The sequence below is a fragment of the Poecilia formosa genome, unplaced genomic scaffold (genome assembly GCF_000485575.1).
Source record: "Poecilia formosa unplaced genomic scaffold, Poecilia_formosa-5.1.2 Scaffold29, whole genome shotgun sequence".
NCBI classification, from domain to species: domain Eukaryota; kingdom Metazoa; phylum Chordata; class Actinopteri; order Cyprinodontiformes; family Poeciliidae; genus Poecilia; species Poecilia formosa.
This window is the reverse complement of record NW_006799968.1, coordinates 1970311-1987541: the sequence shown is the minus strand read 5'-3', so window position 1 is coordinate 1987541 and position 17231 is coordinate 1970311. Positions and strand designations below refer to the sequence as shown.

Below are 17231 nucleotides of genomic sequence, written 5' to 3'. Positions count from 1 at the left end.
CATTAACTTTTGAAGTTAAATTTTCAGTTTATATTATACTTTCACAATGTCGGTCTAGGGTTATAAAACAGTCTGTAAATTCAGATCCCAGGTGTATACGTTAGCACCATTAGCTATGCTGAACCCGAACATGTGTGTAGGGCTTCATGTACTGGTGTTGTACTGCTGGGTCCAAAAGGGGCGGGGCTTCCCAGAGGAGTGTTAGCAGATCTGCTCAGAGTCAAGAGCAGATTAGAAAGACTTAGCCTGGAGCTTTCGTTCTTGAACTGAAGCTCCTCTGGCACCGCCGTCGCCTCACGGTGTAATAACTTCGAGCCAAACACGTCACTTCCACGGCATCGGTACCATCATCGTCATTCTTCTAAAATAATCCAAGCTACTGCTTGCTAAAGCTTTGATAATGCTACGTATAACATTTTTAAGTGCTTGTCTGATAGAATATTACCTCTTTTTTCCTCTGACTGTAATTTAGCCACCTGACTGTAAGCAGCAACATGTAGGGGAGGGACAGTGGTGTTGTAGAGCTTCCAGAGCTTCATCTGGCATCTCCAGTAGAGCGCCACCTAGCCACATGGGGGGAGGTTGATCATTGTTCTGTTACTTTTCTTTCCATGGGAGTGACCTGGATCCAAAGGATTTGCTTCGTAACTCTTCCCACGGTGACAGATGGCATCGTTTCTCATCTGTAGGTGGATTTGGTCAGATAGGGGCACAGAGTGTCACTTTTTGAGATCTCTTACCCTACTTCATGTTGTCAGACGGGTTCTATTCAAGTGGCGTCTTGGGTTCAAGTCTGGCCTTGGTCGGTCCTGAGAAAAACAGAGCTCAGCTCCCCGTAGATGATGTGATTAATTGCAGTTTATTTATGTTTTCACAACAGGGAGCATTATATTTTCAGCTTGGTAGAAACATATTTTCCCTTAAGTTTCTAAAAATCAATAAAAAATGAATTTTGTATTTTTTCCTGATACTAAAATATGAAGACCACAAATTCTGAACATGGAAACTGTTTTCAGTTTAAATTTTGTTTATGTCGTAAAATTTGCAACATTTCTAGGGAAAATATTTCATGACAATATCCCACCATTTGTGTAGGATATGTCAAATCATAAGGGCCATCTCTTTAAAAAGATGTAGATAAATAAATAAAACTGACAGGCAAGCATTCAGCTTCTATGCAACTCAAATCTGGAACAAACATCCAGAAAACTGCAAAACAGCTGAAACATTGATTTCCTTTAAGTCAAGACTAAAAGTTAACCTGTTTAGAGTTGCTTTTGAACCATAATAAATGGAATAACAATATTTTCACTTGAGAAAATATAATGTCTGCTATTGGTTTTCACAACTCTTGACTACAGGATGTGTTTGATGTTTTTGTTTTCACGACGTAAAGCAGTTTGAATTTCCATGTTGCTGAAATGTGCAATACAAATAAACCTGATTGATCGATTGATTGATTACCAGTTTGACTATAACAGGCTCCTTCATCCAAGGCGCCCCTGATATCTCACAAGAACAATAAGTTTGGCCGTGCTTCATCAAACTAAAGCTCAAAACCGCTGAGAGCCTGAAGCGATGTTGTTCTGACAACTCTGCAGATCGGAATGAGAGGAATTTGGACAAAAGTGAATCAAGTGGAAGAAGATTAAAACCTTAAGACGGGTTGCAATGAGGAGGGCCAGGGGGAGCCGTCCAGACAGAAGCAGAGCTGCATGAACCGTGGATTGGCCCGGATACTCTCTGCAAAGCCATCAACAGAGTCCCAGACTGCAGAGGCCTCGTCACATGATGCCCCTCATGTGAGGATCTGCTGTTTTTCTGCTCAGCTGGGCTGACACTGCATGACGCCAGGGTTCAGAGGCTTTGCTCTGCGTGGACGGTTATGAAATGAACGGGTTTTGAGACCTGAGTTTCCTAAGGAGAACGCCGAGACCCAGAACCTGCCAGATCTCTTTCACTGAGAAACCGTGATGCTGCCCGGCCACTAATCACATTAGGTTGGCCTGCCTCGACTCTCAGAGCCGCGCTGTCCGTTTTGATGGTCTACAGAAGGCCAAGGGAATGGGATGGAAGCACAAAGTCAGAGTTTTTGTACAGTTTACCAGCCACTAAAGCTAAGGATGCACAAACGAAACACAAAAAAGTGATTTCATTTCACCAGTTTCACCAGTTGATTCAGTTTTCAGAGGCTGGAACCTGGAATCCAGTCCTCCTGACTGGAGTAATTAAAGTGACTCCAGGCGCTCCATTACAGAAGTGGCACCAAATTCACCACCAGGACAAAACCGTGTCCAAAACGAAACATGAACGTTTCTCTCACTGAAGTGCGATAATTTTCATAACTCGACACATTAAAAGAAAACAAACGGCAAGAAAAAAACAAGCTAAAACTTACTTGAACGAACATATACTCCAGCTCCCGGTTCATCTTGTCAGCAGAGCCAACTTCTAACTCATCCTTTGCGTCCGGTTAGTTTTCCTTCTGCTCCTGGCCACACATGTGGAGTGTAAGAAAAAAAAAAAGAAAAAAAAAAAAGACCGGACTCTAAGCGATGCAGCGCTGAGCTCTGGAGCAGAAGCGTCCCATTGTGTCTGCAGACACAAGCAGCGGTTCATGGACGTTCCCTACGGTTCCCGCAACACATGACTGGCCTTCCCGTCTGCCTGTCAACAAACATCCCGGCTTCCATCGTCGATCACATGAGCCGGGAGCCAAATGAGACAACAGCAGCACTCACAGAGATGTGATGAACATGGCTGCAGAATCAAAACGCTACAAAATGAAAAGTAGAACAGAAGTCCGACGTAAAGGACTAAATGTGTCTTTCTTCTTCTGAAGCTACTTTACACACTTTTAGTGGAACAAAATTATGATTTTTATCAGTCTTATGATGCTTTTTGAAAGTGCACAGGTACATCTTGAAAAATTACAATATTGTAAAAAGTTCCGTATCTTTTGTCGCTTATTTCAGAAAGTGAAGTTGAAATATTAAATTGATTAATTCCACATAAAGTGTGAAATATTTCAAGCTTTATTTCTTGTAATTTTACAATGTTGTAATTATGTGTACAATATTACACAAGATCAAAAAAAAAAGTGTAGTCGTCAAAGCAACCAGGTCATGTTGGTCATGCAGTAATTCATGCAAAAGCAGCTCTAACTAATCTCATATAATGTACATGGTCATCTTTTTAAGAGGAAACGTTTCACGGATGTTATATAATATTCTAAATATGCTAACAAAGTAAAATGTAGGTTCTCATTAGCTGAAGGTAATATTCTCTAAATGAGGAAAAAACATGTGAAGTGTATCCCTGTCTGGATGTCATCTGGGGCTGCATCTTAGATTATTTTTACCAATCAATTAATCGATCATTTCAACGATTAATCAGATTTTCTAAAAATGGCACATCTGCATTTTTGTCATCTACTATTTAATCCATTTTAAAACAATAATATCAGTAGGTGCAAAATAAATAATTCAATTCATTTTTTAAAATAAGAAAATAACCATTTTGGGTTGTTGTTTTTTTTTTTTTTGCCTAAAATGCAGTGACACGACGTTCCATTAGTGTACACTAGATTATTTGTAGCACAGGATACATCCACAACTGAAAAAATAAAATACTTTTAACATCAACATCTGAAAAGCTCAGTCCGTTCTGCCTGACCTAACATCAATACAGTGAAGAAATAATCTGTTGACTTTTTTTTTTATGATTAACATAGCAAAAGGTGCCTCATCTCAGATTATTTTATATATATATACAGAATCTAATAGAATTAAACTGGATCAACTTAAAGCCATGAGACTTTAAGAGTTCTGAGTAGAACATATTTATAAACAAAGATTTTCTTTTTATCTTAAATATAAATGTATTTAATGATGTTCAATGATTAATCAACTACTAAACTAGTTAACGAGTATTTCAATAATCGATTAATCACGATTAATCGATTCAGCCATAATGTCATCTGTGTTTGAGTTTCCCTTTCTACGTAGAGCCACTGAAATACAATTAATTTTGAATTATATGCCAGTTTGCATAGTTATATTTACATTATGCCCAGATTAATCACCTCTCCCTAGGCGATTAAAAAACCCCAAAGAAACAGCAAAGTCAACGCGCTGCAGTTTTGGCACCACTTCTGAAGAGAAAACAGAAAATGAAGCCAGCTGTAAATCACAAGGATCAAACCCTCCACTACTTTTACTGTCGCTGCCATTCGGTCGACATTACATCCATCGATCGCTCCTTAAAACTGCAGAATCAGGGGTGTGATTCGCTCTCCCTCTGGATGATCTTTTTATGTTCCGGTGCAGAGCAATGATGAAGCGGTTTTAGTATCACCGCTGAATATGGGTTAAATGAAAAAAAAAAAAAAAACAACAACAAAAGAAAAGAAAAAAAAACGGCCAAACATGCTGAGCGTCTGGCATCATCCCAACAAGTGATGTAGCAGCAGGTGTTTTCTCATCCATCAGCTGATTCTGTTTTTTATGAGAATAACTGAAGCACCCAGAGCTCATCAGGCATGTCCATTCCAGGGTTATTTAAATTAATAAAGTTCTGGAAAAGCATAGCGATAGCATTTAGAGTTTTCCAGGTCTGAAAAAAACAAAATAGGGAACTGAAAAAAACAATTGTGCTTCCAGACTTTATACTCCACATCTCCAAAAAAAATCTAGTGACTGGCACAAGAAGATTTTCACATTTCTTTTCATACTTTCTCTCTCTCTTTTTTTTTTATTTTTTTTTATTTTTTTTAGCAATTGCTGAAACTAATATTAAAGTTTATTAAAACTTTACTTAGCCGTCTGAGCCCTCCATGCTGAGTTACTGGACAAATGTACTATATACCAATTAGGTGGTTTTACAGTCACAGCATCTTTTTCACAACCCTCCTCCAACACTGAGTTGGTAAGAAAGCAAAAGAATAATCTGCTGAGGCAATAGTCTTCCCACAGTTAAAGCTCATAAATCAAAGCAGAGCTTTAGGAATCCATAAAAAGAAGAAGAAAAAAACGGCTTCCTCTTTGAGTCATCTTCTGAAGGGGAGGCTCTCAGGCACTTCCATGAAAACATCCTCCCTCTTTGGGCATCTCTACTTTTTATTTTAGAGCTCAGCTTCATTTTACTCTCGGCCAATGGTTCTATTTTCGATCCTGACTCGTTCTCCACAAGAAAAAAAGCTGAGTCGAGTTTAAAGACCTTCCAGCTCCGACTCACCTCCCCTTCGCACCAGTTAACAGATCAGACAGACCCTAAACCTGAGACTGGATCTGGGTCTAACGATGAGCGTTTGTGGGTGCGAGCGATTTCAAAAGGGCTCTTTAATGCTCCTCAATGAGCTCCTACACAGGCCTGCCTCAGAAAGCACAAAGAGGAGAGTGTTTTCCACAGCTGAAAAGGTAAGTCACAGTTAGTGGTGCTGAAATCAGAGGCGGTCTTGTTAAGGGCAACATGCTGTTAAGGCAGAGGCTAAGTTTAGGCTTCCCACCAGCAGCAAACAGAAAACCCCTAAACCCTTCCCTGCAATAAAAGTCAATCAGTCCGGACAGCAGACTCGTTTAAATCCAGTCTCTGCGCAGGAATAACTGGAGGAAGTCAAATTATCAATAAATTGTAGAAATCACACATTGTGGACAGATCGGTGTCCGATACTTATGAGCTGTAAGTATCCGATAGTAAGATCGTTGTCATGGTCTCTAACTGATCAACACTATACGAATATATTTCCCATCCTTTTGACCGCATCGCTTCACACTGCTTCTATACTTCAGTTAAATACAAAAAATAAATAAATAAAAAAAATAAATAAATAAAAAAAATAAATCAATATTAGATTAGCAGGCCCAAAAACCCTCAAAACAAATAGAAACAACCATTGGTTGTTAATATCAGCCCAGATTTCAGGAAAGTCTAGCAACATAAAACAGAGAAGTGGTTTGTGAGACTCAAATGGACAGACTTCATCGTCAAAGAACTTTACCGATTATATGACAGAAAAATAAGCACGTAAAACCAATCACAAAAGAAAAATTCAGGAAAACAAACAATCTGATCTCAACTTCAATATCTTTTTAAATGATGTAAAATATTCCTAAAGTTCCTCGTCTTCCATATTTTTGTATTTCAGGGAGCTCCTGCAGTAGTAGAAATAAGTACTCTCTCATCCCCACGTAGTTTTACTCCTGGAGCGCATTTCGAAAAATACACCACTTGATAATGTCTGGCAGAAATCTCAGCAGTCACTGTCACGATTTCTCTTCACCAAATAACCAATATCCAAGCTGGAAACACCAGCTGTCAAAACAGAGAGAGAGAGAGAGAGAGAAGAAGAGAGAGAGAAGGGGGATGGGGTGACTCATCTTCCCCCTCCTTCACACAAACACACCACTTTCTTTATCTCTGCTACTACATTTGCAATCCTCATCCTCATCATCATCATCCCCATCAGCAGCACATGACCTTGCTTGCTTGTATCTGAAACAGGCCTGGTCAGCATCAGCAGCAGTCTCAGTGAGCATATGGCTCTACCGAGGCCTCATCTGGTCTAAACACCCCGGATGCTAAGGATGCTACACCATCCGGATGGATGCAGGGTTTGGCAACGCAGCATCTCGACGGTACCCAGCTCCCTCCAAGGCTCACCTCATACCCCAACACAAAACACTGGCACCGCAGCGGTTGAGCAAATAGCCATTTTTTTCTAAGATATACGACGGAAGTGATGTACCGTATATTAATCTGTTAACTGCGGGGAGAAAATAAGAGTGAAGGGCCTCCATGACGGCTGGCACCGCCTTTGCATCATTCCAGCTCCAGTTTGGAGCCGCCAGAAAATACCTAGAAGCTAATTAATGAGAACAACTAAGCTAAATGTCAAATACGAAGATTTGTTGGTGAATAAAAGGTGCCTTTTGTGTGTGGACTGACTCACTAACTATCGTTTGTTTATTACCAGTGTCCCCTGAAGGCAACCTTCAAACACACACGCACACACACAAAAAAAATGTCTTCTGAGGAGCGTTTTCATTCATTTTAAAAGGTACTCTATGTTTACAATGACGCTCAGTACTGTCAGCTTGTTTACAGTGAAAATACCTCCAAACGAGAAGAGGCCCGTTAAAACATTATTAACCCACAAGCTAACGCCGTTGTCTGCAAAACAGCAGATAGAAATATGCACTTGTTTTACCTTTGTGTACAGCTCCGACGCTGCCATGACGCTCGCTGGTCGCTAAGTCCTTCCTCCAATCTGGAATGAATCTCCGGCGGCGGCTCTCCGCTCTGCACCGGGCTCAGCGTGTGTTTTCATGAAGCGGAGGCAGAAATCCTTGAGTTGCTGCCGGAGGTCTCGGGGCGAGGGGGAAGAAAAGATGTTATATCGCCATGATAAGCAGCGCGTCCTGAGGCTGGTCGTGTTTCGGCGTCTCACTGTGCATTCTGGGAATGATGATGATGGGTGAAGTGATTCAGCCAAACGGAGGCAACTGCTGACGAGTGGGAAAACAGCGCCTCCCCCTGGTCAAGATTTAGAAGTACACAAATAAAAAGGGTTAATTTTAGGATTGAGGTGCAAAAGTTTTAATTATGTTGAAGGGCAGGTTTCATGGTCGCATTCTGATTTTTTTTTTGTAAAGAAAGGTGGCTTTCCAAACCCAAAAGAAGTCGCAGAACTTAAAAAGTTCTGTTATTTTGATGCTCCACTTTTCTTAAAGCTGCGCTAATGAGCTAATATTGGAGTCAGTCTTCGTAGAAAACTGCAGAATTGGAGTTTGAGTCCGCTTCTCTAGGCTGTGATTTTTTTCTTTTTCTTTTTTTGTTCAAAATCAAAAAAATTCCTTCATACTGAAATGAAGTCCTTCTTAGCCCAATACTGTCAGTGGTCAAGGTGGATCTCTTGTACTAAATCTTCCTCCAGATGGGTTTGCAGTTGTTTAAGGCTGGGTTGTTTTTTCCCTGCACCTCTTCTATCTAAAGGGGCAGTATTATGAAAAATAAATATTTTTTTTAGCTTTACATCATGTTATGTTATTCCCTCATCAAAAACATACCTGGAGTGTTTCCTTGATTCTTTCATGCATGTTTGAGAAATCCTTTAATCTCCATGGCAACCAGGTGTTTTCAACATTCAGCTGTTGAAAACACCTGGTTGGCCCTGTGCCCACCTTCCAGACAAAGCTCCTCCTCCGAGCTGCAACTTCCAAGCTTTGGCATCACAGAATATCCCTCCCTCATGTCTCCCAGGAGTTATATCAGGAAGTAAAATTTATTTTCAATCAAGTATTTTGTATAGCACATTTCAGCAGCAAGGCAGTTCAAAGTGCTTTACATAATAAAAACACAAAAATACAAAGTTATTTGTATTTTGCCAACAAATGAATAAACATTACATTTTGATGAGTGCATCACAGAAATCATACATATCACATACGTCGGTCAGTGTTTTATTTTTCATGGTTCAACAGCAGCATGTGGTCATCGAATAATATTTTTGTTTAAAAAAAAGGCAAGAATTTTTGAGAGAAAATGAATAGTGGGTTATCATTTGTTTTAAGTAATTATAATTAAAAAATAAACAAATCTGAAATATACCGATAATTAATCAATACATTTCACTTTTTAAACAGCATTGCTGAAACATAACTTTTCTGTGACGCATCCCTAAACTCAAACTTGAAAAGTAAGAAAATTTCAAACTCTTTGCTTTACCTGCATTTTATAAGAAAAAAAAAGTCAGTCGCATTTTTCACCCTTCAACTTATTCTATTCATCCCTTTGCAACTTTCTATTTTTTTTGCAAGCAAAAGACAAAACGAAACACAAAGAAACATTTGTGCAAAACTATTTTATTTACAAAAACAAAATGGCACATTGTGACAGCAGGGCAGCCATATTATACATGCAGAGCTCACACAGATGTCACGCTAGCATCCCTGATCAGTGATCACGCTTCAAAAAGCACAACGTAGGGCTGAGAACATTTTGAAGATAAAACTGCAACCTATAATTACACTGGCTAACTTATTACATTATGTATTCCCAGTACACTTTTTTTATATATTATATATATATATGTCTATAGACAGAGTGGTTGCCTACATAGTTACAGGGTTTTATCTTTAATGTATCACACACCCATCCACCTCCCCTTCTTTAAGCACGATGATTCTTTCATGACAACCGTAGGAACACAGCTGCACCTGACAAATACGGGCCAAACCCCAACAAGTTCTTCCTCCAGTCTTGAAGTGAACACATCTCGTTGTATCATCCTGAACGAATCACCGAGCGCGTCTGTACACCGCATAGTCTGCCTCGACGCCTGCCCTTTCTTAGAATGAAACCAAGTGGGGAAAGCGGTGAAGTTTGCGTTAAGGGATCCCATGCATGCGCTTCCATGTGACCTTCTCACCCAAACACGTCCTCAAATAAGGAAGCAAAACATCTAAACAAAGATTTCCCTCCAGGTCGGAGGGTTTCGTCCTGCAAACGTACAGACAGAAAAATTTGCTGATCGGATGTAAAATGTTCTGAACGGGCCGATTTCGTCTCCTCACCCTGTGCCAAATATGGACAAATATATACAGGCGTACAGCTACAGGCATAAATCATCTTCATCTGAGGAACCCTGAACTTTACGCTAAAGCATTCCAGATACGCGTGTTGCAGCTTCTGCGGCTCCCCTGTCCTAACCCAGTAGTCCTACCGTTCAAAGGGACGCCACAGACCATTCAACACGCTCTCTCTGTATCTTACATGAAGTAGACTGAAAATATAAGAAGGGGGGGAGAAAAAGGGGAAACTGAAGGGACTGGACCAGAAAAGGCTGAAATGAAAAACGATAAGAAGCAATCAGTTGGCCACTTCGCTGGCTGTTTGGTTCTGTTTGGGTTTGTCCAGGCTAGTGTGAAGTGGAAAGAGGGTCGGGGTGCATGAGTGGGTAATGTTACAGCTCTGAGGCTCGGGTGGAGCAGGGTTATGGAGGGTGAGGGAGGGGGGAGGGCGTAAGGACGCATGTGGATCAGCCGGCCAGCTTGCTGGCCACCAGAGAGGGTTTCCTTTGGGGCAGGTCCTGGGGGGTGGGGATGTGGTCCCCTGTGATCTCCGTCTTCTCCGGCGCAGCTGTTGGCAGCTGCTTGTTCTTGATCTTCGCTTTAGCCATGTTGTAATCGCCAGAGTCAAAGTATTTTTGCTGCAGAGAAAGAAAATTCAAGAGTGGATAATACTTCAAAGAAACAATGGCAAACATTTTCTAACTACAGGAACTATGGGAACAATAAATTAGAACATGCTTTCTGCTCATTGTAAGATTATATGTACCTTTGGAAATTTAAGCTTACTTTTCGATTAACTCACATTCCTGAATTATAATTTCCAAGGTATCCCCCAGAAAATTTGTAAAAGACTTAGAAAGAATTAAAAAATAAAAGATAAGCAATGCTTAGCCTGGTGGGGTCATAGGTAAAACCTGGTGGGGCGCCAGGCTGAGGGAAACCCTGATTTTTTTATATATTGGTCTGATGTAATATTTTAATTTTAAACATCATGTTTTCATTAACTGCAAGGGAAAAATTATCAAGATTAACAGAGATAAAGCATGGAAAACACCAGTCTGTGTGTAAGTAATTCATGTAATGTGTCTCACTTAGTGATAAAGTTCCTGGAATAAAACTTATATTTCAATAATGTTGTAATTTATTTAATGGCTCAATGTCTAACTGGAAATTTATGTGACAAACCAAAGCAGGAGAAGAAAAACAAATAATTGATATCATCTGTTTTTTTTTCTACAAATAATCTTAAAAGTTTGGTATGCATTTAATTTGACAACCCTAAATAAAACCCAGACCTATCTACTGCCTTACTAGTAAATGGAGTCCATGCGGGAGATATTATGAACTTTTCACCTCCATCCATAATGCATGTCCTCCATCATCATGCTGATGGGAAGCTTTTAATTTCATCTTTCCTAACAAGCATTCTACTCAGCAGCAACAAGGACTACAGTCAGATCCATAACTTTCAAATTCATTGTATATCTTTGGTCAAAGTTTTACAAAACCCTGAATTCAAGGACCAACCACATAATTCTGATCTGATAATCTGAAATTTTAAAAAGTGAGAATTAAGAACCATCACCGAGTGAATCCTGGACGTTTCGCAGTAATATTAAAAAAATCTTACTCACCCCCTTCTGCAAGCGTTTGCGAAGCAAGTCAGAACCTCCTGGTTTATGCCCCAGGTTTGGGTACCTGGCCTTCAGCTTAGCTTCTTCTGCCTTCTCTGGACTGATCACCTTGTCTTGTGACTCCTGAAAACCAGCAGAAATACGAGGTCATATTTTAATGGTATTCAAGATGCTATAGCTCATCGATGCAGAGCTACGTCTTGTTTTTAATCTACTTTATGAAATAAAGAGCGTACCTAGGAAAGAGTGACAGAAGGTGGTCAAAGACAGGGACTCTTGTTTTTGTTTCCGTAGTATTCAGTTCCTAATACATTAGTTACTTCCTGTTAGCAATATTTGGGGCCTAAGTCACAACTTTGGCTTAATTTATCTGAAGATGAATAGAATTTGTTTTTAAACGCCAAAACATAAGCTTATTAATATCGGTCCAGTTTTACTTATATCTGTATTTTTAACATACCAGTTAAAAATATCAAGCAACCATAGTAATAAGTTATTTTTATACATTTTAAATGTTTATTTCAGAATGTAATCGTTATGTGTGCCTTGGAAATGAATTCAAGCAGACTGTCAATTTAATGCCATAAAGTTTTCTATTTTTTATTTTATTATTATTGTGAGAGTGTATTATTTTCCACAGTAGCTAACATGACCTTTTGGCTGAAAGCAGCACTTCAAAAAGTCAATTAGTGACTTCTAAGTATCAACAATCAATTATTAGATAACAGTTGAAATAAATATTTCATGTCAATACCTAAAACAGCAGAAATTTAGCCAGTTTTCATTATGAATATACTGTTCAGATTTGTGTCACAACTTTCACATTTTACTTTAGACCCCCCAAAATTCACATTTTTAATGGCTGTAACTTCAATTTTTGATTGATTTTGATGTATTTTTGTAATTACAAATAAGAAAATATTTTCAAAAAGTTGTGCTTATTTCAATCATCCATTCTGTGAGTTGAACGACAAAGTATTAGGGCTTGTCTACAAGAATTTTGGTTAATTACAACAATATACTCATAACATTAGCAAAATTAAGAAACATTTTATGAGAAGAATGTCTTAAGATTAAGAGAAAATGTTGTTTTAATGAGAAAAAAAATATCTTTTGTTAATTTTTGTGTTGGAGTGTTCATAAAATTACAACCTTATTTTGATAATATTATGACTTTATTTTCGCATAACAACAACTGCATTCTTGGAACATTATTACTTTATCTTCATTAAAAAAAATAATAGCAATAATCTTAGTCTGATCCTAATATTTTGTTATGGATGTGACCTGAATTCAACATTAATAGAACCTGTAAAACAGGCTTGTCAAACAAGATGCTGGGCGTTGGGCGAGCTGACATTATTCTGAACTAAACCCAAGGAGTGTACAGGTGTGGGGCGTGGGGGGGTGATCCACATTTTCCAAAAATTCAATCTTCAAAAATCATAATTTCAGTTATTAAACTTCATACATGGTCCAACCCTATAAGTGTTGAAATAAACTTTCACTTTATTGTGATACCTTGAAGACCAAATCAATAAAAAAAAATGCAAAAATATAGGTGCACAAAAAACTCTGCTGTTGTACAAGGCAGTAACAAACTTGACATTTCAGCTGAATAACAATTAATATAAAGTCCAAAGTTTCTTGGCAATGTCTAAACTAAAATGTAAAAATTTAGTGAATAATGTTTTGCTTTTGGTGAACATTTCAAATGTTTTGGGGTAAAATTAGATATTTAAAATCAAAACAGAGTTCGGGATTTTGCAATGCTGACAACTTAGTTAATTTTCAAGCTACATACATTAGCTCTGTATCACTTGATCGATAGGTAATTTATGGCTTTTCGATCCTGTTCAAACAGTTTTGACAAGTCTTAACATTTTTACTGACATATAACTCAGTAACAACAAATTAATTTAAGCAGTGCATTCCTCTGCTAAAACAACGATTAATCCTGTGATCCTATTTGTTCAAAAACACGATGTAAACCGAATCAAATTAACCGAATTAACATCGATGTATCAGAAATTTCTAGCACTTTCCTCGTGACAAATAAACCACCCACTAAACTACTCGCGCGGACTGTAGAGACAGTTCTGGTCAAGGTTTTGTAGAACAGGTGTGTAACACCGGGACAGACAACTACGGTACGTTTCAGAAAACTGAACAGGAGAGAAATAGGTGCTAGGTTGGTTTTAAGCTAAGCTAACGTTAGCGGCTGGTTTGACTGTATGAGAATGTTCTGAGGGCTAGCAGCTAACGCTAGCTTACGCTCTGACATTCATGACAACCACACAGACGGGAACATTCATTTCCAGAGATGTGCTAAAGACGGAGCACTGTGCAGTAATAGTTGGAAGCGTGGTATTGTAAATAAATCCCTGGAGGGTTAGCTGTTAGCTTTGAAGGAAGTGTCAACAATGACAAGCGCGGGTAGAAAGCAGCTAAACGTCAGAAAGCAGCTTTGGCTGTAAAAAAAGTCAACGGCTAAAGCTTTCTGCTAACACTGATCTATGCTTACCGTCTCCTCCACCGGTGTCTCCTCTGCGGTCTGGGTTTCGTCGTTGTCCTCCGACATGTTTAAATCAGCCTTCAGCTCGACCAAGGCACTGCCCACTAGGTTCACAAATGATCGTGAAATTAGCTGCACTGACTTTTTTTTTTTTACCCCCTTCTCTCTCCAACACCAACAACCAACACAGGGCTGCTAAAAGGCTCGCTCCCGTACAAAATATTCTACGTCATATGCGGCGGAGACACCACGCGCGTTCCCGTTCCGCCTGGGTTGCTCGTATGACGCGCGCGCCTCTCTCAGCTCAAGATTGACATTGCGTAATGTGAACCCGATCAGCTGTTAGGGCCATGTGCTGTCACTAAATCCCGCCGCTAATCCTCGGACACGGAGGATGCGGTACTGATTAACCAGTGCAGCTTGTTTTCTTCTCTTTTTTAAGGAATATTGTGCATGTACTCTGTGTGATGTAAATTCTATTTCCTTATGATCACCATGAGTCATCATCCCACGATTCAGTGTGTCATTACATTATTGTTTTCGCCCTCGGAAGGCTTTACCACTGCAAATCAACCGGACCTTAACTGCAGTGCACTCTCTGAACTCTAGCATACTTCGCTATACAAAATGAACATTAGCAAAATGTCCAGAACCTGTGGCTCAAATGATCATTTTTCCACCTCTGTAGTAAACACACTCACCACATAAGGCGTCTGTGCTACTACGTTGCACGTGGGTCTCTTCGATATGGAAATCCATAAGTGCCACAATTTAATAGAGGAATAAAGGATGAAATGGCTGCTGGAATGCAATTTAAAATAGAAACAATTCAATAGATATCACTATTACAAATATTTTGTTAAAATTATGTATTTTAGAGTTTAGCAGTTATTTAATGGTCATGCTCTACAGCATACTAAGAATTTGTATATATTTTTTTCCTCATTAATCGACACAGCCAACATAAAATAAGCATCATAGATTTCGAAAGTGTTTGGCGAACCCAATTTTCTCCTGTACTAATCCTTTACTGGAAGTTTAAAATCTATTTTGTATCTTCTTTATGATTTATTTATATGATTTTAAAGTATAAAGTAAACATTTATAGAAGCTGTCATTGCCAATTACTGGAATAAATAGGGATAGGCCCTACAAGCATTTATAAAATGACTTAAAGAATCATCGTTAATTAACCTGTTTTTCATCAATTCTTTTCAGTACATGAAGGCAGTATATTATGTGCTTATGTTCATAAATGTACTCAATTTTAAGACCTAACGAACACCTCTGTTCGTTAGGTCAAGACAGCTTTGTCTTGATATACAAAGCTGTAGAACAAAAAGAGGATTACAGATTTTACACGTACTTATTGTTTGAAAATCAATCCATTAGTGGTGGATGAAAAATGTAAGTACTTGTATTTAACTGACTGTTGGGTTGCGTTCAAAACAAATACCATCTGTTACAGGCAGAAAAAAAAGAGAAAAACCTCACCACACTCCCACACTCCTTTTTTTGCAACACGTTACCAAGAGAAATTTTGCTCATTAGCAACTTATTTGCTTATCTTAAGGAGTCCAACGCCCACTCTTACTGAACACCATCAGTCAGCTGGCTGAAAGTGCATTTTTCCTCACACAAAAAAATTTATGTTTAATGTGAAAGCAACCTAATGTTGATTTGTGTGTATTTTCACTGAAGGTGAAGTAAAAGCCCCCCGGAGTCTCATATTAGGCCATCCTGAAGTGCAGTTAAACGTGAAGAATCACGAAAAACAAGGAGACCACAGAATACCAAGATTGCTTTAGAAGATATAGATATATTTTTTTTTTCAGATTTGAATAGTAATGTCAAAAATACACACTATGATATACAGTTTGCACTACATCATCTTAGCATGACAGATGTCACAAATAGTAACTGAAATATTAATTTAAATATTAAATAAACTGATGATAAGTAAATTGAAAAGTGAACGTGTAAACACTAAACTAATGTTACTCATTCTATTGCAACAGTTCCAATAAAGTGGTTTTTGTAACAGTACAAAAGTATTAGAATATGACTATTTTCTGTTCCGTTTCCAGTTATAACGAAGAACCAAAAGGGGAAAAAAAATAAAATAAAATAAAATAATATCCACAGTGCACAGTTTGATGTTCTGCTGCGATGTTTTCAGGTACATTATCGTGATTGCATGTTCCTTGATGGTCCAAGATTTGTGTTGCACCACAGCCTGGTTCCGCCCGCTTCCTCCTAAGCAGCTCAGGAATCATAGGGTCACACACATTAGAGATCATGTTCTGTAGAGCCAATCGTATATGAAAAATAAGAAGAATCATAGCAATAATGGGCTTTGTGTTGAATTAGAAGGAAATTAGAGACAACATAAACAGAAATGGAACTTATTCTGAGAGGAAAAATAACATTTTGATTTGTGCTAGCAGAGAGAAAAAAAAAAAAAAAGAGACCTGAACTTCTTTGATTAAATTAAAGCCAGATACTAGAGGGGATGCATTAAATTCCAGGAAAAGAAGAAACAATATGATTCTAATATGGCAAAAAAAAAACAAAAAACAAAAACAGCACATTTTGAACAGTATCATGAACTCTTCCAATAGCTAACTTTCTGACTAAATCCCTCTGTTCCAAGGTTGTGCAATTCACAAAGAACAAGGTGTATCTATGACGAGTCTCTCAGGCTCCTTGTCGACCCCCTTTTCATTTTATTGGGCGATGAACAGGATGGAACTGAAGTCTTTGGATACAGGCCAACGGCGTCTGTTGACTTCTGTCCTCGGACCTCATCTCACAAAAAAAAGAAAAAAAAAAGTCACAACAGACTGATGGAGTGAGTTAGAGTCTAGTGCTGGCTTCGAGGTGTGGCTGAAGTAATGGACTGTCGGATGGAGGGGTGAAGCGTTGGGCTTCAGCAGCGAGGAGAAAATGGAGGATCTATGGGAGATTCTGTGAAGGACTGGAGCTCGTAGGCAGCACCGCTGTCCACCTCCATGGACTTCCTGGAGAACAGCAGACGGATGTCTCTATGAAGGTAGAGCTTTCCAGACTTTGAGCTCTGGAACCTGGTGGTGATGAGAAAGGAGAAAATGAGCATAGAAGGAAAAACAGGGTTTCACAAACTCAAAATTAAGACTTTTCAAGACCATTGTAAATTAATTTTAAGACCTGTATCATGACAGAAATGTACAAAAGAAACAGTCATAACCCTCATAGTGCCAAGCTTTTTGCACTGAATGACTGTAGCATCGTGTGGGTTAGCAACAGAAGTGATCCAATGGTGAAAAGTCATCCATCAAACTGGTGAAAAATTTGCACTTAAACTATGATACTTTTTTGAGCTAGCCAGATTTTTCTTAGCCAGCTGGCTAGCTAGTTTATCTCCTCCCTCCGTTTTCACTGCAGGAACTAGAACCAATGCTATCTGCTAATAAAGCTTCAAATATACATTTGCTAGCTAGCAACCTTTGTTAGCTAGCTAGCAAGGGTATATTA

The 17231-nt window shown here is 38.8% G+C and overlaps 3 protein-coding genes across 10 annotated transcripts in view; all 3 read right to left on the bottom strand.

The window, feature by feature from the left end:
• Positions 1-7478, bottom strand: part of myo5aa (myosin VAa) — a 56647-nt gene extending 49169 nt beyond the window's left edge. For 2 of the 7 annotated variants that reach the window (XM_016669982.1, XM_016669980.1), the window contains exon 1: positions 2399-2533. In XM_016669982.1, coding sequence (XP_016525468.1) covers positions 2399-2431 — 33 coding nt within the window. In that variant the 5' untranslated portion in view covers positions 2432-2533. Of the gene's footprint in view, positions 1-2398; positions 2535-7207 lie in introns of those variants that run through there. The other 5 variants (XM_016669983.1, XM_016669985.1, XM_016669981.1 and 2 more) reach the window with 4 other exon arrangements.
• A 1363-nt stretch (positions 7479-8841) lies between these two features.
• arpp19a (cAMP-regulated phosphoprotein 19a) lies at positions 8842-14002 on the bottom strand. Its single transcript, XM_007549045.2, has 3 exons — positions 13728-14002; positions 11204-11326; positions 8842-10207 (listed from the first exon to the last, which is right to left on the bottom strand). The coding sequence occupies exons 1-3, from the start codon at positions 13782-13784 to the stop codon at positions 10037-10039; spliced, it is 351 nt and encodes a 116-aa protein (XP_007549107.1). The 5' UTR covers positions 13785-14002; the 3' UTR covers positions 8842-10036.
• Positions 14003-15517: 1515 nt separating this feature from the next.
• atosa (atos homolog A) overlaps positions 15518-17231 on the bottom strand; it is a 39675-nt gene continuing 37961 nt past the window's right edge. For both annotated transcript variants that reach the window (XM_007549044.2, XM_007549043.2), the window contains one exon: positions 15518-16801. In XM_007549044.2, the coding sequence (XP_007549106.1) occupies positions 16648-16801 (154 nt within the window). In that variant the 3' untranslated portion in view covers positions 15518-16647. The remainder of the gene's footprint in view (positions 16802-17231) is intronic.